Here is a 24,801-nt window from a genome sequence, read left to right on the forward strand (position 1 = left end):
TACTTCCAGTATCAAATTTCCTATTTAGCTAAAAAAATTAATGAAGTTATACTACCTTAGAATAGAAAAGGTATGGTTGGAAAAAATGTACAATAAAAATATTTCTTCTTTTTACAGTGGAAAAAAAAAGAGACAACATTAAATAAATTAAAGAGTTCACAACGAAAAATTAAAAAAAAAAAAAAGACGCAGTTTTCTCTTATTCGTTGCATTTTTTACATTAAATAATTTAAGTACATTTTTAAGCAAATGTGTGGATGTTTAGACAAATATAGAGCAGCCAATATACAAAATGAGCAGACAATATGCAAAATTACATGATTAATTTTCCTTAACGAGTGATTAAATATACTTGTTAGTGTAAAACTGTCATCAGATTTAAAAACTATGAGATGAACCAATCCAGCATGTTTTGAGTGCGTGAAAATAGGCGCTCATTTCCAAGACTAACCAGATATGAATAATTAAAATCCGGTGAGACTTGAGATTGGGTGCTATGATATAGATCGATTGTATTCACCTTAATTATTTTTGAAGCTGATGAAGTTCTTACACTATCAAGTATACTTTAATTAATTCTTTAAGAAAAAGAATCATGGAATTTGATGTAATCATGTTATAAGATTATCAGGTAATTTCCCTGTATTATTTATTTCATGTGATTACAGTGTTACAGAAAAAAGTATAATTTCTGTTAAGTAAAATGATTAAATAGATTCTATGATCCATAAAAATGAAGTATCTATCCATATATATATATATATATATATATATATATATATATATATATATATATATATATATAAAATTGAAAATTAAGAACTATTTTTGACAGCACACAGATCACACCATTAATTGTGTGAGCTGTGGACAAAATTAGATCTTTTCATTGTTTTAATTTCAAATATCAAACTTTTTTTTTAATTTTCGTACTAATTGATTTTTGTACTAATAATAATTCAGCTTTGATGGCTTAGTGTTGGTCTCTCAATGAGGTGATTTAGGTTTGGATCCTAAATCAAATCATATCGTAGGTATATATATATATATATATGAATAGAGAGAGAGAGAGAGAGATGTGTGTGTGTATGCGTGAAGAAAATGTAAACTAATACGATATAATTTAATTGAATATGTTCATGTTTTTACAAATTATGTGTGTTTTATATCTTTTACTTCTTAATTTTTAATATTGTTTTATTTAGTATATAAAATTGTGTTGAACGATTGTGATTAGAACAGAGTTGAATAACTAAAACTTAAATAAATGTACCAAGAAATCAGTTTAAAGTTGACGGGAGTGACCGTCGCTTCAAAGTTGCAAAAATCTAGTGACCATCGGCCAGAGTAGCTTGAAATATCAATCATAAATGCTTCCTTTCGGCGTCTTCCGAAAAAGAACTAAAAAGTGAACCCAGCAAGCGGTAGTGAATGGGCGGTGAGAGTTAGAACACTCACCGATGATTGGTTCGTTTAGAGTGTGGGTCTTCGTTGGTGGCGCTAGCATCTCTAGATTTTTCGCACGTCGTTGTAGTTGCGGGAGTGCAAAGTGTGCTCTGTGCTTACTTCGTTTGCTGATTTTCACTCAAGCAGGCACGATATTTTTTAGATCGCTATTGAAAAGTATCCATAACGATTATGACGGACGGTATAAAATGAACGGGGGAAAGTTTTAAAACTGGAGCACTTAATAATTAATTACGTTCTAGACGTAAATGATAATTTTATTTTGTAAAAAAATTATTCTCTAAGCAAGGAAACTTATTTGATCAGTTGTTTAAGATAACTTTTAATGGGATCTTTCGCTCTATAAACTTTCAGAAGTTTTCCCATAACTTTTGATAAATATCTTAACATATGTTTATCTCAGAAAGTATTTCAGAACTATATATTGCTAATTGTGTATTAAAGTGCGTATGATAGACTTGCTGTTCGTCAAAGAATAAGTTTATTGTACGTTAGTTTATTTTAATTTATGTAGGAAAGTTAGGTTAGTTTATTATTTTTAGTGTAGGAACGTTTGTATTTATTTTCTAACAATGACATTATTTAGAAGATTTAAGACTTTTAACTAACTGTTTCTACCGAAGAAGATTTCAAGTTACGCACAAAAATGAAAACGAAGTTTGGATTTTTGTTGTTTATTTGTCAAGTGCTTTTCTCTCAAGGTAAGTCAAAAATGCTCCTTATTCTCATTTTGAAGCACCATTCATAAATAGTATATTTTTGTACAGTAAATAAAAACAATTTTTTTTGTGTGAATGCCAGTCTTTTTACATTATAATTCCTTGATTTGATGACTAAAAAATAAAACAGTAAAGTAATAATAAATTTTTTAAATGCAAATAATCTTTTGAATAGACATCTGATTGTCAAATATTATAGTGATTGGAAAGATAATTTATCTAAATTTGGGGTCAGCAAAATTGAATTTCTCATAAAAAGAAATTTTCTTTGACATTAAACAACATGAATCATACAGCTTTTTTTTAAAACATTTTGTTTCAATACAAAATGAAGGAATTTTCTTTCTTTGCTTTCCTTTCTTACATATGTGAAAGACAGTGAAGAATACATACTTGGAAAATATTACATAGTAACAATGAGAAGAAAAATGTTTTGTACATTTCATTGCTGTGGAAAACGATTTTAATCGTATTTACCATAAACGGCAATTTAATGGGTACTGTATTTTTCTTTTAGTCAATTATTAAGAGAAAGAGATATTTTTTAAATAAAACTAGAGTAACAAAATATGTTCAAGAAATATTTTGCAAATATTTAAAAAAATTTAATAAAGTGTTTTTTTCCAATAAAGTTCTTTTTTATCAAAAATATTATTAAAATGTGGCAAGAAATAGATTAGGGTTATAGAAATAAACGCTAAAGTTTACTTACGTTTTTCTTCTCACATTTGGATATTGATAAAAAATCGCATTAGTATGCATTCGTATTAATTTGCATTGTAACATTTAAAAGTATTTAAAGTGTCTTAAAAAGTTAAATTTTTTAAAAATTATTTATCATAAATTTGGATTTTTTTTCTTCCTTCAATGGGTAAGAAGAATACTTGTTTGATTACTTTAAGGAAACTTTTGAAAATGTTACTTAGTGTAAAAATGAATGAATTAGTGATTTTTATCCAAAAAAAGTCTAAAATTCATTCTAATGCAGTTACATTAGTAATGTTTGTGTCCGAGCTTTATTGTGAAGTAAAAATCAATTTTTAAATTTTTTTTTAAATTTTAGCATTTTAAATCAGCCTCCTTTATTATCAATAGGTAATGAATAGTTTGACTGTTTCTTGTTGTTGTATGTTTCTTTATTTAGTTTAGCTTTACTATCTATTATGGAAATAATCTTTAAAACTTAAATAAACTTTACATTCATTTACTTTTTTATGACAATTTTTATGAGATATACTCATATATTAAAGCTAAACAAGTTAACCTGAAATAAGCCATATTGAGATAATAAAAAGTAGAATAATTTCATGAAACAAATTCTTTTGAAAAGGTATACTAGGTACTTAATATAATATGCATCGACATTTTGTGGGCGCATAATGTGACTGATGATGTAAGTGGGTGCGAAATGTAAAATACTGAAACAGATCAGATTTTTAATCTAAATATTTGAGTTCTGTATGGTAAGTTGCTATTTGAATGTTAAATATATCGGACATGCTAAGTAATTGGTGCAGACATTACTTTAAATCTCAAAATTAGGCAAACACTGCACATTCTATGAATAAATTAATCTTTTTTGATGAATTCAGATTCTTGACCCTCAAAATATGAGGATGTGGGAACCACAATCTTGAACAAATATTTTCAAACAGTTCAATTAGGTGCTTCTGTTTTTTATATATTTTGTTTTATCTCTGGAAATAGTAAAGAGAAAATTTTTCTCATAATTGTAACTCTTTGCGGAAAAGATAGTTAAAAGTTTAAAACTAAACATAATTTGTTAAGTTTTAAACAAATTAAAAAAACTGTTGTTTGTGATAAAAATGCATTTTTTTTATTCTTACAGGATAAATAAGCCAATTTTATTTAAAATTTAGACCTTTCACTTAGAATAACATCGCTTTAATTAAGCAAAGATTTGTATACCTTATAATTGAAAATGTTCTCGATTATTACACGGAGAAAAAGATTCTGGAAAAATTACCATACCGTACAACTCTGGCATGTCTGGTAAAAAAAACTATTATTCTGGTAAATTAAACTAAAATCCACCAAACAATTTTTTCAGCTGATATTTTAACGGTTTAACGAAAATTTTGATTTTCAAATTTATAGTCTTTACTTCTCCCACATTAAGTAAAAAATATGTAACTGAAAAGTAATTTCAATCGAAAAAATGGTTTTTATGCCATATTTTAAAATACCATTGCCAAAGCAACCAAATTTTACCATATTCACCAAATTTTTGAACACATTATAAAACCATATTTTATTTTTTATTTTACAAAGATCATAATCAAGGCGTTTACTTAAATAGAGCCAGACGCAAAGTAAATTTTACCATAATCTGGTAGTTTTGAACGCACCTTTTACTCAGTATGCAATTGCAAGTAAATAAGTAACTCCTCAAACAAATCATAGTTTGTGAATAAAACAAAAAAAAATTTAAAAAGGAAAATTAATTTGTGTTTTTTAATGAGAAAATGTAAAACAGTATTAAATCCAAATTTTATTACATACAATAAAACCATATTTATTGTTTATTTTATTAACCTCATTACCAAAGCGCTTCGTCTAAAGCTACCTAGCTTTTTGGAGTTCCCTTATAGACAGAAACGAAGTAAATGTTATCATATCCTAGTAGTTTTGACCTAATTTTTGACCATATATTTGGTGCACTATTATAATTAAAAAAATATTCTTAGTTAATTGTTTCTTTCGTGGAAATTTGCTTGAAAAATCAATTTTTCATAATTGTGCATCGAAAAGTGCTGATTTCTTAAAAGTTCCAGAGACATGACAAAATATGCTATCTGGTAAATTTACGTTATGGCCTTCAAATTTTCAACTACTTTCCTGAGAGAAACTATTAGAGTCACATTTTCCAGATTGCAGATACCGTGTCTTGATATTTAGAAATCTAAATCCCTGAAAACAATTGTTAATTTAGGAGTATTCTTTTCTGGTTTATTAATATTAAATGCTGTCTAACGAATTTAATTAAAATATTTGAAGTTAGACCTTTTAATCATTAATATTTAGATCATTTAATGTGAAAATCCGATCACTTGATCAAAAGCAATTTAAGTATTTCGTGTTTCATTTTGCGGACTGATAGTTGTTGGAGTAAAGCCAATTACGATGGTAAAGTGGGTTTTGCTTTTCATGCTTTTTTTTAATTGTTGTATTGAGACAGAACAAATCACGACATTGTTTTGTCGATTTGAATCTGAAAATTACTGAATAGTCTCAAAATATTTTAATTTCTAAACTATTTAAGTGCAGGTCCTGAAAATGAAACACATTATCACCGAAATTGTAATTTTTTTTTATTTTTTATTTAAACTTAATATTTTTCAAAATAATTATCGGAATCAGCAAAATAATATGAAGTAACTTTTATTAATAAATGTAGTTCTAAATTATTTTTTAAAAAAAATAACGTTCTTAAAATGCATGCAACTAAGTATTTGAGTGATCCTAAATAATACCAGGACTTTTGGTATTAAAAGAAAATGTGATCAAATATCACGAAAGAAAATGAGTCAGAAACAAGGATATATATATATATGTATATATATATATATATCACTTTTTCACAGCAATATATATATATATATATATATCTATATATATCTATATGTGTGTGTGTGTGTGAGTGAGTGTGTGGTAAACTAAGACAAATAACTAAATAAACAAACTTTCTTTCACTAATTCGCATTTTTCAACTTTGTAATATGCTTATTAGCCGTAATTAGAATAGTATGGTCGCAATAATTAAGTAGTTTACGGTAAGTAGTAGTTTCATATACGTAATGTTTTGTACGATGGTCAAAACTACAAATTTTTTAATATTACTATTATTATAATCTTGATTGTGTCATAATCAAGATTGTTTATCAAAACCACCCATAATAATAACAAAAGTGTGCCTAACATAAAAGTTCTGAGTTAAAAAATTTCAGAGCATTGAACTGGATTAACAGCATCTAGATTCTTCATTAAAACATTTATTATTACATTTTATAGATGTACCGATTAAAAAAAAACTACGACGCATTTGATTAATACGATTGATGTACAGTGCGGAAAATGAATTACATTTGGTTCAATGATCGGTTTTTCACATTCTAGGACTTAATCTTAATGGTTCGAAGGGGTGACTTCAAATATTCTAAATATTTAGTGCAGACGATATTTTAAGTTACGAATACAAAAACGTACTTTCTCTAAATAAGCATACCTATTTTTTCATGAATTCAGTTTTCTAACCCCCAAAATATCGGGGGCAGCCACAATTCGGAAAATGTGGTTCAAATCGTTTGGTCGGTTGAGCGGCTTAAAGTTTTGACAGCTTATGCTAACTTTACTTTTAGCATATTTCACCATATCTCGAGAACTTTACAAGCGAATTTAAAAAAAATTTGCTCACAATTATTAAATTTTATTTAAGAAATGTCATGCGAAAAATGAATTTTAATAATTATTTTTTTTTATTATTTTATTTATTAAAAGCCGAAAAAATTTTGAGTTACAAGGCATGATTTTTTTTGCATCCTTTTAATTTATTTTCTTTTTACGTAGCAAAATACAAAATTTGAGCGAAATTGGTTGAATAGTTTATGATAAATTGAATTTTTCAAAAGTCTGCAATAAAAAATAATAAAAGCTTACTGAAATTTGTTTTTTGCATGTAATTATCGTTGGACAAGCAAATTTTATAATTGCGTGCAAAAATGTTTCGATTCTCTGAAAAAATCTCAGATGTGGCTAAAAACTAAAAAAAATAAAATTAACATTATGTGTTACAAACTTTGGATCGTTTTCCTGACCAAATTGTTAGGACTATATATCCCAGATTGCGGCTATCCCATATATTTTAGATTTCAGAAATCCGAATACATTGAAAAAAAGGTATATTTATTCAGATATTCAGAGAAAGTATGTTCTTGTGTCTAATTTTGTAACTTAAAATATCCTCTGCACTAATTAATTAACATATTCGAGGTCACGCAGTTAAACCATGAAGATGGAGTCCTAGAACTTGAAGATCCGATCATTAGGCCAAAAGTTATTTAGGGTGGTCAGTTTTTTTTGGAGCACTGTAAACAAAAATGCTGGCAAATAATAGTAATACATTGTAGTATTAATTCAAGTTACTTCTATTAGCTATTTTAACTCCTAAAAGGTTTTTTTAGAAACGCTTCTTTCTTAAAATATATGAGTCTAATATATTTTGTAGTATCCATAATTTATCTTATTTCTATTTCAAAAAATAAATATATATTTATAATATCATGTAAATTCATAGAAATTAAATTAAAACTCCATTTAGGAAATTACATTAGCGTTCAATTTATAGTCTCAATAATCTTTTTTTGTTTTGAATGAGATTAACTTACAGAGATTAAATATTCTAAAAGAATAGTTGATTTTTAGTTGTTAAATACATAGTTGTGTAAATGTAAGCTAATGAAAACTAAAGCGAGTGATGAAATCGAATGAATAAATAAATTATTGTACTGAATGAAAGAATGAAACTGATTTTACTTTCTTAATATGACGTTTATTGTAGTTTTCTATCAAGTATAGTTTCGATAAAAGCAATGAAATTCAAACTTCAGATTATGTTTCAACGAAATTGATTTGCCTCTGTTTCTCAATAAAGCTCTTACTTTTCTCTCAACTATTAGCTCGAAGTTCCTATTTAGTAAACATCATTTGACACCTTGAAACATCTACCAAATATCCCGGTTAGTTTCCCCATTTTAAACACCTGGACTTGTAAATTAGTTTACAATATTGGCATCAGAGAGAAATCGAAAACTCTGGCAGGTGGAATTGTTTTCTTGACAATTGAGGAGTTTATTTGATATCACTTTAATTTCCAGGGAAAGTAACATTTTATGGGAATATTTTCTCCTTTAATCTTTCCTCTTTATGTGATATTTAATGATATCTTACATAACGTGGTATAATATTATTAAATATAGTATAATATAATTAAAGAGGCATAATAGAGAGGTTTGATAATATTATAAAAACTAATACAATTCTGAACATTACTTTGATGTTGAAATAATTCTCTGGTAGTACTTATTTCTATTTCGTAGAGTGCAAAAACTATTATTTGCTTACTTCTTAACTTTTAAGATATACTGTCTAAAAGCCATTAAATTCTCAACTAAGTCTTCTTCAATTATTATTGTAATATTAAGTGTCATTTGAAATGAAATTCTTGTGTATATTATTTAAAATTAAATAAAACATCAGATTTTTAAACCAATAACTTTTGTATACATTTACGAAGCATTTTATCAGTAGTAATTGGAATCTTGTGAAATGTTCTTAATTATTTACATTTCAGATATTCAATTTTACTAGCTCAATATAGATTTAGCATTGTCCTTTTCCATGCAAATTTGACGATTAGAAGTATTTCCAGAAATGCTAATATTAATAATATGCAACTAGCATTAAATTATTTCACTTCAGATTATGTTTCCACGAAATTTATTTGCCTCTATATCTCAATAAAGCATTTACTTTTCTCTCATCTATTAGCTCAAAGTTTCGATTCAGTAAACATCATTTGACACATCTACCAAATATTCCCGCTAGTTTCCCTATTTTAAACACCTGGACTTGTAAATTAGTCCACAATGTCGGCATCAGAGAGAAATCGTAAACTCTGGCAGGTGGAACTGGTTTCTTGACAATTGAGGAGTTTATTCGAAATTACTTTAATTTCCAGAGAAAGTGACATTGGGATGAGAATATTTCGTTCTTTAATCATTCCTCTTTCTATAAGCTATTTAATGATATTTAAATGAACGAAGATATTATTAAGAATAATTCAATACTGAATATTACTTTGTTATTGAATTAATTCTCCGGGGATACTTATTTTGAATTCGCAGAGTGCACAGACTATAAGTAGCTTATTTCTTAGATTTTATGATATACTGTTTAACAGTCGTTAAATTCCCAATTAAAATCTTTCACAAATGTTATTGTGTAATAAATGGCATTTGAAATGTAAAATATTGGGTATTTAATTTAAAATTAAATAAAACAAAAGACTGTTTGACTAAAAATTGTAATTTTGAACATTGTAGAAGTAAGATAATTGTAGACTAAACATTTTGTCTGTAGTAATTAAATTTTTGTGAAGTTTTTTTTAATTCAGTTTTTTATTCAGTTTTGATTTTATTCGGTCAATATAGATTAAACATTGATCCTTACTGTGCAAATTTGACGAGGCAAAGTGCTTTTTCGTATTATTTCTTTTATTTATTTATTTTTAAAAGGCCAATAATAATTATAATATACTCCTACTACTTAATGATTCTAAATCAACAAAAACAGTGCTCCAGACATTTTGATTCGAATAAGACATTTTCCGTAAACAATGGAAATATTAAGAGGACAATTGACGTAATTTTTTTAGTCTAAGTATAAAAGTTCCATCTGGAAGTTCAAAATAAAGGAATAGGTTAGAACTATATTGTCTCAAGTTTATTTTTTTATGCAAATATTTCTTAAAAGGGACTTACTTTTCTTGAAATAGTTGAAACGAATATTAATCACAACATGATCAGAAATCAATCGAACTATCTCCAAGATTTCATTTTCCAAAGATTATAGCTATAATCTTTACATGTGTTATAGAAGTAATGTTTATTCCTTTTTTTGAACCAAATGAAAATTCGTAAATTGAACACAGAAAAAATATGAAAAAAATAAAATCTTAGATAATAGAAACATATTGCTATACAAAAACGTATCACTGTTTAAAATGCGAATTTGTAAAGATAAATATTGCTAAACACTGCAAAAAAATCTGAATTAAATTACGATATAAGGTATCGGCACTTTGGGTGCATCATCTATAAAATACCGTAAACCGGGGCGAGTCTACTCATTTTTTAAGTTTGTCAACTTTCAAGTGGTCAAACTTTTGTAAATATTAAAGAAAAAAGGCTTTTAATAGCTGTTTCGGAATCGCTATTTATCCCTCTTTAAGGCTGTGAAATCGATTTTAGAAAATATTAACAGTTACGCTGTTACTGTATATTTTTATAGAACTGCTGACAAATCTCTCGTATGGGGCGAGTCTACCCATTCTACTAAAATAAGTGTTAACATTGTAAATAATCAAATTTTACTATTAAATTGTTATTTTAGTTGTTATATAGGATATTTATGAAGTAAAATTCATAATTTTATTATATATTCCATTTTTTTATTCATAAAATAACACAAATTGAGTATTTGATCGATTATCACATTTTGATCACAGTTTTGTTTTTATAATCATTAACATTATAAAATAACACTTTTTTCTGATTATTGTTGATAAAAATAAATTAAAATTAATATAAATTTACAATTATCTTGAATTGTTATTTGTTTGGCTTTTATCCTTTGGATAGCTTTTTCCATCTCAGGTGGCATTTTTTTGTAACATTTAAATCCATTTGTTTTGCGAATATAGTTTCGAACCATCTGTAATAATAAATAATAATTTATTTAACTTGCATTAAATAAAAAAAGTTAATTTTGTAATATAAAAATTGAAAAAATAGGTAAAATAAGCATATTCTATATTTACATTTATATTTAACCTATAAATTTTCTTATTAATGATAAATTTATCAATGCAGAATTAAAATAATACACTCAAATTCATTTAAAATGACTTAATTTTAATACAAACAAAGTTCTAAATTATATTATTATGCTTTATTAAAACTAAATACGAATGGGTAGACTCGCCCCGCGAATTCTGGCTTTTTGTTTACAACAGCAAAACTTACATTCTTTTTTTTTCATATAAAATTAATGTAATCTTAGTCTTAGATAAGTTTATCACTTAACTAAAGTGAAAATAGTAATAATAATAATATACTCGCGGAGCACCATTTAAAAGTTTGCTGATTTTCAATACAAATCTCTTAAAAGACGTTTGAACAGGTCGATTAAAAAGACACCAAATAAATAAAAACGAATCAAACTACTACAGCGCCATCTTCCTTAGAGTCTGAACTAAGTCCTCCGTCGGTAAAAAAAATTTTATTTGCAATTTAAAATAGTGAAAATTAAATAAAACTAAAATGGGTAGACTCGCCCCTGGATGGGTAGACTCGCCACGGTTTACGGTACATTTAACCGTAAAATATTATGCCACAATTTTTCACAACAATGTTTATTTAGTTATAGCGATTCAGGGGTTTTATAGTAATTATGACCATAAAAATTGCGGTAAATCAGGCTTTTTGATCCGTAACATGTTTCGGTAAAAACTGATTTTAAGATAAAAAGTACCGGTATTATGGGTGCCGTAAATTGATTCGGAAGTTATTTCAGTGTATAAGTTTGACCTTTCAAAAATAGCAACAGAAATTTATAACATCTATTCAAAATTACAATTTATAAAACGGAACATTAATTTTTTTTAAAAAAATTACATATTTACACACTGAAAAAAAAGGTTTGGATAACAAGGATTTTTTTGACTGACACCGAAAAGTATGGTAAGTTTTATTGTTACATTTTGGTAATAACTTTTTGTAAAATTACGAATAAAATATAGTCTATTTGTTTTGCAATTTGGTAGTAAAGTTCGTAAAAGTATCATTTTAAAGGTAATTTTACCGAAAGAGTTGGTATTTTCAGCAGTTGTAGAGGATCAGTTTCATAACCACTATTTTGCTTAGTAAATCTAAACTGTTTTTAAATTTTTTTTTCAATTCTGTGTAAGCTATTAGCTAACATATACATACTTTTGAAGAACAGTCTGGTTATTTTATTGTGATTCTTCACATCATAGCGTGAAAACCATTTATTTTCAGTTTTGTACTTTTATTAAAAATATGGGCATAAGAACTTTATTTTTGAAAACCAGAATTTCTGATGAACCAAAAAGAATTCTAAGAATATTAAATACATTAAATTAGCACATGCACATAAATACATATACATAAATACATAGACATAATTATATACATATAATTACATACGCATTACACATACTCATTAAATACATAACATTAGTGCATTCATAACTCACTTTTTTATCTGATATGCCCATACAGTTACGTTTTTTTTTATTAGATTTATTTTATTTATTTTATTAGATTTATTTATTTTGATTTTCTATATATATGTTTAAATATTGCAAAATAATATAAACAAACATGGGAAATGTTAGCCTCTTAAAAAAGTGAGATATTATTAAGAAAATATTTCAATGTATATTAGTGTCGTTCAGACGTTTTTGAAGAAAAAGGTATTAGAATTTGTTTCAATCTTTGTTTTATTGGCCATTCAATAACTTTGATAACTAACATTGATAACTTTGAGAAAGTAGATAATATCTTCAAATCCCCTCCCTCCCCAAGCCCTTTGAAATCTGCAAATCCTGATTAAGTTTTATTTAAGCATGTAAAAGTTTTGTAAATATAAATAATAAGTAATTAAGTAAAAGTTTAATTGAACAATTTTACTGCCTTTTTCACTTTAGGTCACCTATTAATTTATTATTTTTAAAAGATCTATTGAATTAAAGCTTAACTTGTCTTGGGTTTAATATTATAAAATGTAATTTTAGACTTTTCGCGCCAATTTAAGAAAGTTAAGAGTGAAAAAAGTACAATTAAATACAATATGGTATATATGTACGCAAAACTAACTTTTTATTGAATTCATTATGCGTTTATAGAATTTAAAAGCTTTTAATGTTTATTATTTTTAATACTTGAAGTTGAGAATTTTATTTTTTTAAAGTAATTATTTTCATGTTTTGTTTCCAATCTTCTTGAATCATTTTTTTATTGTTTATTTAAATATGTTGATAAATTTTAAATGTCTGTTTTAGTAAATGTATGAAATTAAGGAAAAAATTTATAATTTATGTTAAAAGATTTTGAAGTTAAGAAAAGAAATTACTGTAACAACACAGCAACATGATCTAAAGTTATACAAAATTAAAAATTATTAAAATTTATCTGATGCTTTCCTTTTAAAAGTAAGAAAATTTGAAATGTAGCTGGTATTCATTTGTTAAAATATTTGATTACATTTTAATGTATTTTATTTCCTTAAGCAAATTTTGGCTAAAATAAAATAATCATATAGCTTGTTTTTAAAGAGAGAATAAAGCTTATTTAAAAAGGAATCTAACCGATCTTAAACATCAAACCAAAAAAAAATCAAAACCAAAATTAGAAATAATTTTTAATGTTAAACTATTTTTTCTCCAAACTAACTTTATTGTTTTCTTTTGGAATGCTTTAAAATTATAAACATTTTAAAAATGATACATGTTAAAAAATGAGGACTAAAAATTTTTCATCAACGAATTTAATATGTTAGATTAACTTACAATATATTGAATTTGTTCGTTTTCTGATAATATACTACATTTTAAAATTTTTAAATTCGAATAAGTTTCCTCAAAAATGTTAATGCATGTACTTGTGCATATTTCTTTTAATCATGAAATTGCATCTTTCCTGTAGAATACAATAGAAGACTTGATAAAAATAAAGTGAAGAATATTGATTTTACTTTGGAAAGAAACTGCAGCAACTAAGCACATATTAACCAACGTCAAACAAATAAAAAAAACTTAAAATTTTTGCATATTAAAAATTTTTTTCGAAACGAAAAGATACATTTAGGCAGCTTAGTTGATGTATTTTCTGATTTTTTTCTCTAAACATACTCTAATGTTGTTTTTAATTTGAGAACTACTTCTGTTATTGTTTTTCCCTGATTTGCTACTGTGCTAACTTATAACAATCTTAAGAATATTTTATTATGAAAAGAACTTGTGGGTTAAAAAACATTCTATGAAAAGAATTTTTAAATAATCATAAATATTTTAATATTTCGTTAACTAGATTTTCTACTTTTTTTAAATCATACTACATGAAAAATTTCTTTTGATTACAATTATAATTTTGTTTTTTGAACAATTATTATGGTTATTTTCAACGTTAGACTTAACTTATAATGATAAGAGTTTTTTCTTTAATGAAAAATTGTTAAAGAACACAATGATGAACTATTTTTTTAAGGAAAGGAACTTAATATTTTACGCCATAGGCTGATAATAACAACTTCATCGCTTTCATGACTTCTGAATTTTTCAATGTTTATTCTGTTCCATCAGCAATAAAAAATTGCGAGATTTATTTCATTTTCTGGACTAACTGAAAAAAGTGGCACTCAATTTTTATTTAATTTTAAGTATTTGAAGTTCACTCAGTTTCAGATTGATGAATGCAAGCTTGTCTGAGAAGTAAATGTCGTCGGAGCGCAATGCTGACCTCATTGCCACATCATGCCACAAGTCTTGTAATTACGGAGCTTTAACATCCATCACCATTTTGTGAAGACAACTGGATGTTACGGGAGTATTTTATTTTCTAAAAATTCACACTGGAAGAACAAAACAGTGATGCTTAATTTGCAATGAAATCTGACTTCAATTCTTTTGAGAATTTTATTAAAAAGTCATTAATATAAAATAAATTGGGCAAAAAAAAACATGAATAAGCAAAAAAGAATATTAAATAATCGGAATCCACGATTATGAAATTAAGAATGCGTCCACAAACCTCTTTAGTAAATGCTAAATAGCTACAAGATTTTATAACAACTAACTAAAGACATACTGCGTTAATCAATATATCATTTGATATGATCTTAAATTTAAACTATGACATTGTATAAAAACAAATGGAGTTGTTTTGAAAAAAAATGGTATTTTTAATTTTTTCCGCGTTATTTGGTACAACGTAATAAAATGTATGGAAATTAGTATAAGTGTAACTAACATATTGATGTGATGTAGTTATCTGAGCAGCACGCTGACCTAGCAAGTTGGAGGTCTCGAGGTCCATAATCCTAGTTATTTCTAAAATAGGAGGCTCAAAGTATGTGCATATAAAATATATTGTTTTATTTACTACTATTTAAATAGAATGTTCTAAAAGTGTTCAGTATACTTCCTCGACCATTTCCGTTTTAACATTAATGTGTGTCGATTCATGTGTTTCGAAACAGAAGTTTCCTTGTTTACTAGAAGTGCATAAATAAAATTGATATACTTGCCAGACTGAATTTCATTATTTCTACATTGTTAGAATTTTAATTCTAAAATTATGGTAAAATAACCGGTAGCAGTCTATTCATCTGATTAACCGTAAAGTTTACAATAAAGAATATTTTTTACCTTAAAGAATTTGAAACCATTTACAACTAGCATGGTTATAAACTGTGAATACAAAACCATTCGGTTTCAAAACCAAATGACTAGTATGGTTTCAAAACCAAAAGAGAAATTTAACTGGACATAGGGGCTAGTCTTTTCGCTAGGTAATGGGCATTGAAGAGTGCAAGGAAGAAACTGGGCAGTGTAGGGCTCTGTAAACTCTTCATGTGCTGAAGAGAATGAAGGAAATATAGTAGTGTCAACACTGGGATTCAAATCCTGACTCTGTTAAGCATGAAATCGGCAGATTAGCCCTCTCGGCTATTATAAGTACGTAGTTGCAAGGAAATAAGTGGTTTCATTAAGTGGTCTTAGTTGATGCAATAAAAATCTGGTTGTTTAACCGTATTAGGGCAAATTAGTTAATAAACGGTTTTTCTCCCTGGCAACAGTTTGATTTTCTTCTTATTTATAGTTATTTAACTGTTTTGCTTGAATATGGTAAAATAACACTTAAATAAATAATTATTTAACCTTTTTCTGAGATATTTCTAACAGTGTACCAGCCAATATTTCATTTCTATTTATTTATAATATTTTCGTTAAATAGTACATAGTTCTATAGTAATGAGGAATGATAATTCTTAAATATTCAGAACAGACATTAAATAAACAAAAGGTTAAGAATCATAAAATAATGTTTTCTTCAAAGCGCATTACTTTCTTCTGATTATAAGTCAGTCTTACTAACATAGATAGAGGCTTAGTAAGTTTCATGTGTTCAAGCTCGTTTAAAGATAAGAACGTTGAATTTTGTAATTGTTAACATAATATAACATGACACCAAATAAATGCTTTTTAGTTTGAGTAAGTTAATACATGTGTATAAAAATAAAATTAGCATTAATTTAAAAATTATGATCTTCAATTTGAAATTTTTGTAGTTAATTTTCAATAGATTAAAAACATTAAAATTCTTTTGTTATAAATTTAAAAATATTTTCAATGCTTGATTGAAAAATATAATAATCATTTATTTGTAACATTTTGTAGGATATGAAACTCAGTCATACAAGTAGGTTCTAAAAGACCTGCTTCAACTCTAATAGTTTGGAACCAAGAGCACATTTTTTGTTTAAAATTTTCTACACAAGTCATAATCTTTTTATTCAGATGTCTGATGTATTAAACTAACTTAGTGATGACAAATCATATTAAAATATAGTAAAAATACGACATTTTCATGTATTGATTTTTTATGCTTTTATGCATTTCTTTGCATGTGTCCTAGGTTCCTGAATAAATGTACTTATTTTTTAAAATAATAATATTTAAGAAAAAGTACCCACACAAAATCCATCAAACACTAAGTAGATTGTTGATATTCAAAAAAATTTTCAATCCAAACTAATTACCAAAAATGAATAATAGGCCAGTAATTGCAGCGAAAATAGTGTTTCGTCGAAAAAATTAATACCTAGATGCATTAATTTTGTTATGTGTTAATTATGCAAGTGTTTATTATGTCATTATAAGCTATACCTGAAATCTCCTTACTTTTCTCAGTTCACTTGGCCCCTTTTTTAAAGGAAGGGTGATTTGAGGGAGAAAATAGAATTTTTTCTCGAGATGCATGTGAGGCATTGCCTCCATAGGATTATTTACAATGAGCTGAATGACACCAATTCTTGACGATCGGACTAATAGTTTAGAAGTTATAAGCGTTTTATGTACAGAAACATACAAATTTCTATCTAAGCAAGTGAATTATTACTCTTATGTATTTTTTTATACCTTGAATTGAATGAGTATTACATTGAATTGTATATAGAAATTGCAAAAATGTTGAATTGTATGCTTCTGAAATACGTGTAGTTCAGAAGTTGCATTAGTTTTTAACCATAAAAGTACTTTTTATTGACTCGTACTTATGTTATACACTTTACATTGCAATCCTAGAACAATCTGAATATGCATGTAAGAAAAGTTCGTTTTCCGATGAAATTGTTTCATACTCAATCAAAGAAGATATTATTTGAGTTGATAAGATCAATAGTTTTGAAATTGTAAATATTTTCGTCAAAATATGTACAATATACCCAAAAGTACTCTGATATACAATGTATTTCATAGTACTTTTTATAAAAAATCATTATTCTGTATTTATTCGTATTTGGTATCATTCAATTAAGCAAGAAAAATTAAGTAGGAAACAGTACCTCACCTGTATGAACAAAGTTACACTTTTTGTACACTCTTATAACTTCTTAACAATTTATCGTATTGAGTTCCTATTTTATCTTATTCAGTTAAGAATTAAAAATGACATTAGAAAATATTTCGTACATTTTCAGAAAGTTACCGGATAGCAATGAAAAGTTTATAAATAAGTTCGTACATTGTAAAAAACTCCGAACCAATTACGGTGTAAAGAATTGTTACTATGATTGCAATCTTCGTAAAATTCATTTAACCAAAAAGTCCATTTTTTCATTAATATGTATTGAATTGGAGTAATTGAGAGATTTTACTCCAATTATTACCGTATAAAATATGGTATATCAGACACTTTGTGACAGAACATGCTCCGATAAAAATGGATTTTCCGCTAAAAGAGGATTTTACGGTACTTTTTACCTTAATTTGTCACGAATTATTTTACAGTGTGGCAAAAAAATTCTTTCATAAATAAAAACTCTTACAACATTTGAACTACCTAATTAACTAGTTTTATATTGTCTCATTTGATTCGCGTAAAAAATACTTGTAAAACTATGCTTCACTTGCAATTAATCCCCCCCCCCCCTTTGCATCATTCACCATTCCAATTTCTCTCTAAAGGGTTTTTTTATATAATATAATAAAATAAAAAAAATCTTTACATAAAAAGAAAATCTTGTGTATCAATTTTTCCAAACAAAAATACTAATTTTACTGGTCTAAAAATATTCATTCGTTAAAAAATACTTTTACCAGCGCAATTGCTGAAAATAACGAATGATAAATTGAGATTCAACTCTGTTTTAATACTAAAATAACTCATAAGACGGAGATTTGACGCAAATAAAAGAAAGTTAGAAAGTCCAGGAAACATATTTTTAGCTTTTTAATAGAAGTAGTAATTTGACAATCATGTCTTTTATTTTTCAGATAAAAATTTTGTCAGGTAAAAAATGAGTCAGATTGAATTAAGGAAGATAGTTAAATATAGTTTTATAATAGTTTGTTATGTTTTTTTTGTTACTTTCCTTTGCAAACTATCTCAAGAATTTATTTGGTTAGAGGTAGTTTCTCTATAATTTTACTTATTTTACAGTAGATCCCTGATCAAATTGCTTGAGTCTATGTTGTTTAAAATTGTATGTTTTTTAAAAAGAAAATCCTTAACGATTTTTTCCATTCTACTAACTTAACTAAACTAGTAATATTTGATTTTTTTTTTGAAAAACATTTTTTTTCCTTTTCAAACGGAACATCAATTCTGGTGAAATTGCAGTACTGTACGGTAGCAACATTTCTGGTAAAAAGCAACGTAATTCTGGTTACGAAAACCGAAATATGCGGTATTTAAACCATTAATTTGGTATTTATTCCACTCGGATAGTAAAAGTTTAGCAGAAATTCTGGCTTTCAAAATTATAGCTCTTTTATTACTACATATTCAGTAAAAAATACAAAACAAAACATTAAATTTAACTGAATAAATGGTTTTTATGCCGTGCTTAAATATATCATGATAAAGCTACTAAATTTTACTACATTTACCAAATCATATAACACATTATAAAACCATATCTTACATTCTATTTTACCAAAATCATCAAAGCGTTTCCGTAAATAGAGCCAGAAGCAAAGTAAATTTTTCCATATTCTGGTAGTTTTGAACGTACTTTTTTCTCAGTATGCAATTGCATCATTTTGTGCCTTTTATGAGAAAATGAGGAGTTGAAATAACTCGAAACTTAAAAGAATGCCCTCAAAGATTTTAAGAGTTATTATGTTTTGTTTTCCATTCTACCATAAAATTTCCGCTAAATTTTGCTTTATAATTTTACATAAATTGTAAAGTGGTGCAAACATTTAACTGATTACACTATTTAAAAATAAATCTTTGAATAATATTCACATTGAAAAAAAATGCGTATTTTTAAGAAAATAAAATTGATATAGGATAATTTTATAAAAGATAAATAAGGTAAACAATCACAAGAAATAAAAGTCCGTAAGCAAGCTTAAGTCACATTCATTTTAGATAAAATTAAACACAAGGATTTATAAGAAAAATCACTTTCTTTAATTTACGTGAAAATGTGTTATAAAACTTCCTTAATGATAAAATGATTTATGAGTAGCAGTTATATTTGAAGCCGCAAGCACAATTGTTTTCTTTCAACTAAAGCTAATCTTTTCAATTACTTTCTTTCATATTCCTTTCAACAAGTTTTGAAGTCAGTAAATTAATCCCGCATTGAAAGGAAAAAGTAAAAGTATTGTGTCTACAAAAATCTAAATAGATTATACCGATATCATTTTAGAGGAAGCCAAAATAAAGCTATGAATTCTGACTGCATATGTTTACTGCTTATTTTATTCTCAAGACGAAGTAGTCGATTAATATTCATCACCTTGTTTGTGCTAGGGATCTGTTAATTCGCGACGGAATATTTTGGCAAATTCAGAAACGCTTGTAAGTTTCAATGAAGCCTGATGAAAATGTGTTTCTCTTAAGGAATTTTAACTTATTCGGGTGTGTACTGTTGAGCTTATTTATACCTCAGGGAACTAAAGGATCTCATCGCTTGAATGATGATTAAATTAGTTGCATCATAGACATAGCACTATAGATAAAATAGCATCGAAACAATTTCTTAAAAGTTTGTTCTTGGGTAAAGCATAAATTGTTAATTAACGATGATAATAACTAATTTAATAAGGTATAAAGGCTAAATTAAGTGGTTGTTTAATTTAGTCTGGAATAAGATTATTTCAGAAAGTGTTCATGTAGAGAGTGAAATATATATTCTCAAGGCTCTATGATACGTAACTTTTAACTTTATACGTTATCTTACTTCATTATCATGAACATAATATTAACACACGGAGAAAAACACTTCACTTGCAAAAAAATAAGGTGTTTTTTAGGTTGTTATGAGGTTGACAGACGTAAAAAGTACACCTGAGGTAGAAAATGAAGTTATGTTTTGCACCAAAAATTATTTTATAAAATTTCAATTAGTTTTGCACCATTAATAAAATTCAATTTCAACCTCAGTTGCACCTCTTAAATTCAACCTCAGATATAGCTCAGAGATAAATTTAATTTTGAACCAGTGAAATTATTCACACCTCAAATATACTTATTTGCTTGAAGCGTAGAAGAAATAACCCGTACACTTAAACAGCAACCCTTCTCAGCTGGTTGCTTTAAAGTAGGTTTCTAACAGCCTCAAAACTGCATCAAATATGAATAAAAACAACTTTATATACTTAGATTGAACACCTTAGGTTAAATTTGTAAGTTTCTTTCTGAAGTCAATTGTTTACATCAATGAACGTCAATTGCTTACGTTAATTGTTTACATCAATTTGAAGTCAATTGTCATCCTTAACACCTCAAATAGCAGCAAAAATACCTTACATTTTTGTGTGGGTTCTTTTAAAATAACCGCACTGTATGGTAATGGCATTTCGGGTTAAAGAAATAATTCTGGTTAATGAAATAAAAATATACGGTACTTTAACCATTCATTTGGAAATTTTTCCGTTAATATAGCAATGGTTCACCGGAAGTTCTGATTTTTAAAATTATAGTTCTTATTACCACACGTTTAGTAAAAAGTAAAAAAGGAAAAAAAAGACTAAAAGTTAAATTTAACTGAATAAATGTCTTTTATTCTCATAATAAAATTATATAATTTTATCACATATTATTCAACTATATTTTATTAATAATTTTATCAAAATCAACAGCAAAATTTATTCTGTAAAAATTACTCAGATTTTTGGTGTTCTTATAAACCCAGAGACACGGCAAATTTTACCATACTCTGGTACACTTGGCTCTCAGTGCAACGGGAGTATGTCGGTTAAAACTCCTTTAACTTAATGCTATGGAATCGGTTAAATTACAGTGGAAAATATACATATTTTCTATAGTTTAAAAATATGAAAATATCGCAAGTGTTGCACTTCGCGTAGCCAGTGAATCATATTCAAAAAGAAAATCGATATAAATGACGTTAAGGAATTCAAAAAAAGAAAAACGGAATTCCTTCCTAATTTGAAACATTATACTTTAAAAATGATAATATTAAAATGTTTAAGGAACAAAATTTGAAATCAGTGTAAAAAAATAAAATATGTGCTACGTAATTCTTCATTATATTCCAAACATAAAATTTTGAAAATTAATTAGGTAATCAGACTCATGCACGAAATAAAAGATTTGTCAAGAGATTAGTGATTCGTTTGTCTGTGTTATATTCAGTTTTGTAACTATTTTTAAAATGAATATTCTGTCTTTTTCTGAAATTGAATTACAGGTAATTCTAACTGACTAAAATAAAAAAACTAAACTAAAAAGTTTCTACCGTATGTAGCCTAATAGAAAATGTAAAAAATTTAAAGTTGTATAGAAATAAAACAATCTGAACAAAATTTATTAATAGTAGTAAAAAGATGGAAAATCCATTAAAATTGGAAAATGGAATGTATCAAATAGCAGGAAAATTACGATAAGTTATGTTTTTACTGCATTTTAAGTTATGTTATCTTTTCAAAACAAAAACTTTTGAATTAAAAATCAAATAACCATTTCGAAACCAGAAAGGAATTTTTTAGTATACGGGGAACAAATTGATGTTTTATTCGTCTTCTTTCAAAAATCTTTCTCCAAGCTTTAAAACCTTATCTAATATTATTACACGAATTTTTTGATGAACAGAAATAATTTTACTTAAATTAATTTTGCTCTTCATTTTGAATTACGTTATCTGACAATAGTATTTTATCCATTTGATCAATTGCAACGCATCTACAATTTTTTTATACATATTATAAATGCTTACTTGCTAACGATTTTTAGCAAAAATATTTTACACTTTTTACGAAATTTAATTTTTTCATGAAATTATTCCAGAATCTTTTACACTGCTAGAATTTTCTTTTTAAAATTACAGTAAAATAAATAGCAGCCGTCTGTCGTTTCAATTAGCCGCAAAGTTTAAGGTTAAAAAGAATTTTTACCTTTATGGTTTTGAAACCGTTTATCACTAGCATAGTTAAGGAACTATACGGGCGAAGCTACACGGTTTCTTCAAACCATTTACAGCTAACATGGCTTCAAAACAGCAAAAAAAGAAATTAAACTGGATATTTGGTAATCGTTAGGTAATGAACATTGGATTCAGGTTGTGGTTGAGTTGTGTTTTATCAAATTAAACATGGAATGCGGATTAATTAGTTTATTTGTTTTTTTAACCTATTGTAAAATGTAGGAAATACTAGACATCTTATGTTAATAAGATTTATGGTGCTGCAATCCATTCGGAACTAGAGTATCATATTCTAATCTTCAAGTTCACATACTAGGGAGTACAGGACGCTGGAAACTCTTCATACGTTGAAAGAAAGGAACGAAATATTATGGGGTAAATACTGGGAATCGAATCCCCGTTCTGTCAGTAATGAGATTGACTGGTTAGCCCTCTTGGCTATAATATGTTCCCAGCTGCAAGAACTAAGTGGCCTCATTAGGTAGGCCTAGTTAATGCGATAAAATTCTGGTTTTTGAGCTATATTAGATGAAAACAGTTAATAAACGGTTTGTTCCCCGTTAACAATTTGAATATCATCCTCTTCATGGTTATTTGCCTGTTCTGTTTGAAAATGGTAAAATAACAATAAAATAATTTGTTATTTAACGAACTTTTCCGAGAAATTTCTAACTGTGCATATTAATCTATTTGAAGATTCTATCTTCAAAATTGTAATGTGGCAAAATTTTGTTAAATCAAAATGTACTATTACTTGTTTTTTTAAATAATAAAAAGACTAATTTATCATAAATGTTACAAGGAAAGACAGAAATCAGAGAATGCCAAGATTCCCTGCTGAATATTGACACATACCAAACAGCAACAACATCGTAGAAATCCCGATTATCCAGTAATTCCCTTGTATTATATTGTGACTAACGTCGATGCATGTTGAAATAAAAAAAAATTCAACTATCATAATTTTTCCTATTTCAAGTTCTAATTGTTTATTTTCAAGCGGTTTACTTTTGAAATTTCGGTATGAACTGCAATATATTTAATTCTTGTTTTTATTTAAAAGTGTTGCAATTATTTTCTTAACGTAATGGAAATATTTTTTTAATATCGGTGCTCTTTTATTATAAAAAATTAAACAAAATATAATTTAAGAAGTTTCATTTCACATTTTTGAATCATTCCGTTTCAGATAACAAATTGATAATTGTATCATACAAAAAAAAAAAAACAATTTTCATTTTAATTTTTTGCTTGAATTACATTAAAAGGAAACATGCAAATGCTTGTTTTTTTACTTTATTCGGAAAATAAATGCAACATCTTAAAAATATTCTTATCAATTTAAAATATTTTGCTGAGTTTGCTAAATTTTACGTTAGAATATAAACGCAGTTAAACTAATAAAACCACCCGCCTATTTTTCGGGTAACTTTGTTAAATATAACTGTATTATATCTCATTCAGAATTCCGTAAAAATGGCTTAAATGATATAAAAACAAATTTGTTAACCATAAATACGCGTTTATTATTCAAGGATCTCTTAATTGATAAAAATGTAAATGCAAAATGCAAAAACAAAATAAATGTCCTGTAATACTTGCTATTATGTTTCAAAATTAAATCCAACAAAAAAAGTTTGATTTGAAAGCAATGTAAATTTAAGTATTTCAGATCATATAAGTATAAGATAAGTCTTTCAATTAAAAAAAAACGATACATTAAAAAAGTATTTCTAGGTGTATGCACTTTTTAAATAATTTTGTCTATTTTCTTAATTGTGAAGCAATGATTTCAACAGTACAGTTCTTGTGGAATGGAAAATCTTATAGTTAAATGTATTTCATTTTAACTGATTCTACTTCTAATAAAAATTCAATAAATAACTCTTATTATCATAAATATTTGCACATTTTGTTAAAAAAAATAGCGAAAAATTACAGTTTCTGGTAGTATAAAATATGAGTAAATTATTTTTTTTTGCATTCATTTAATAAAATGTTTAGTTGTTACGTTTAATACGATGCACGCTTCTAGTAATCCCATTTTAGGAACTGAAATTCATTTTTCAAATAGTATGTAACCTGATATATTTTGCTCAGAAGCGTTTTAAATTTT

General features: G+C 26.6%; 1 protein-coding gene across 2 annotated transcripts in view; it reads left to right on the plus strand.

Annotated features, from left to right (window-relative positions):
* Positions 1–1,533: 1,533 nt before the first annotated feature.
* LOC107451042 (carbonic anhydrase-related protein 10-like) overlaps positions 1,534–24,801 on the plus strand; it is a 295,406-nt gene continuing 272,138 nt past the window's right edge. For both annotated transcript variants that reach the window (XM_071187499.2, XM_071187498.2), the window contains exon 1: positions 1,534–2,168. In XM_071187499.2, the coding sequence (XP_071043600.1) occupies positions 2,114–2,168 (55 nt within the window). In that variant the 5' untranslated portion in view covers positions 1,534–2,113. The remainder of the gene's footprint in view (positions 2,169–24,801) is intronic.

Source organism: Parasteatoda tepidariorum, chromosome 11 (assembly GCF_982258835.1).
Source record: "Parasteatoda tepidariorum strain Cologne lab strain chromosome 11, Ptep-v5.0, whole genome shotgun sequence".
In the NCBI taxonomy this organism is placed as follows: Eukaryota; Metazoa; Arthropoda; class Arachnida; order Araneae; family Theridiidae; genus Parasteatoda; species Parasteatoda tepidariorum.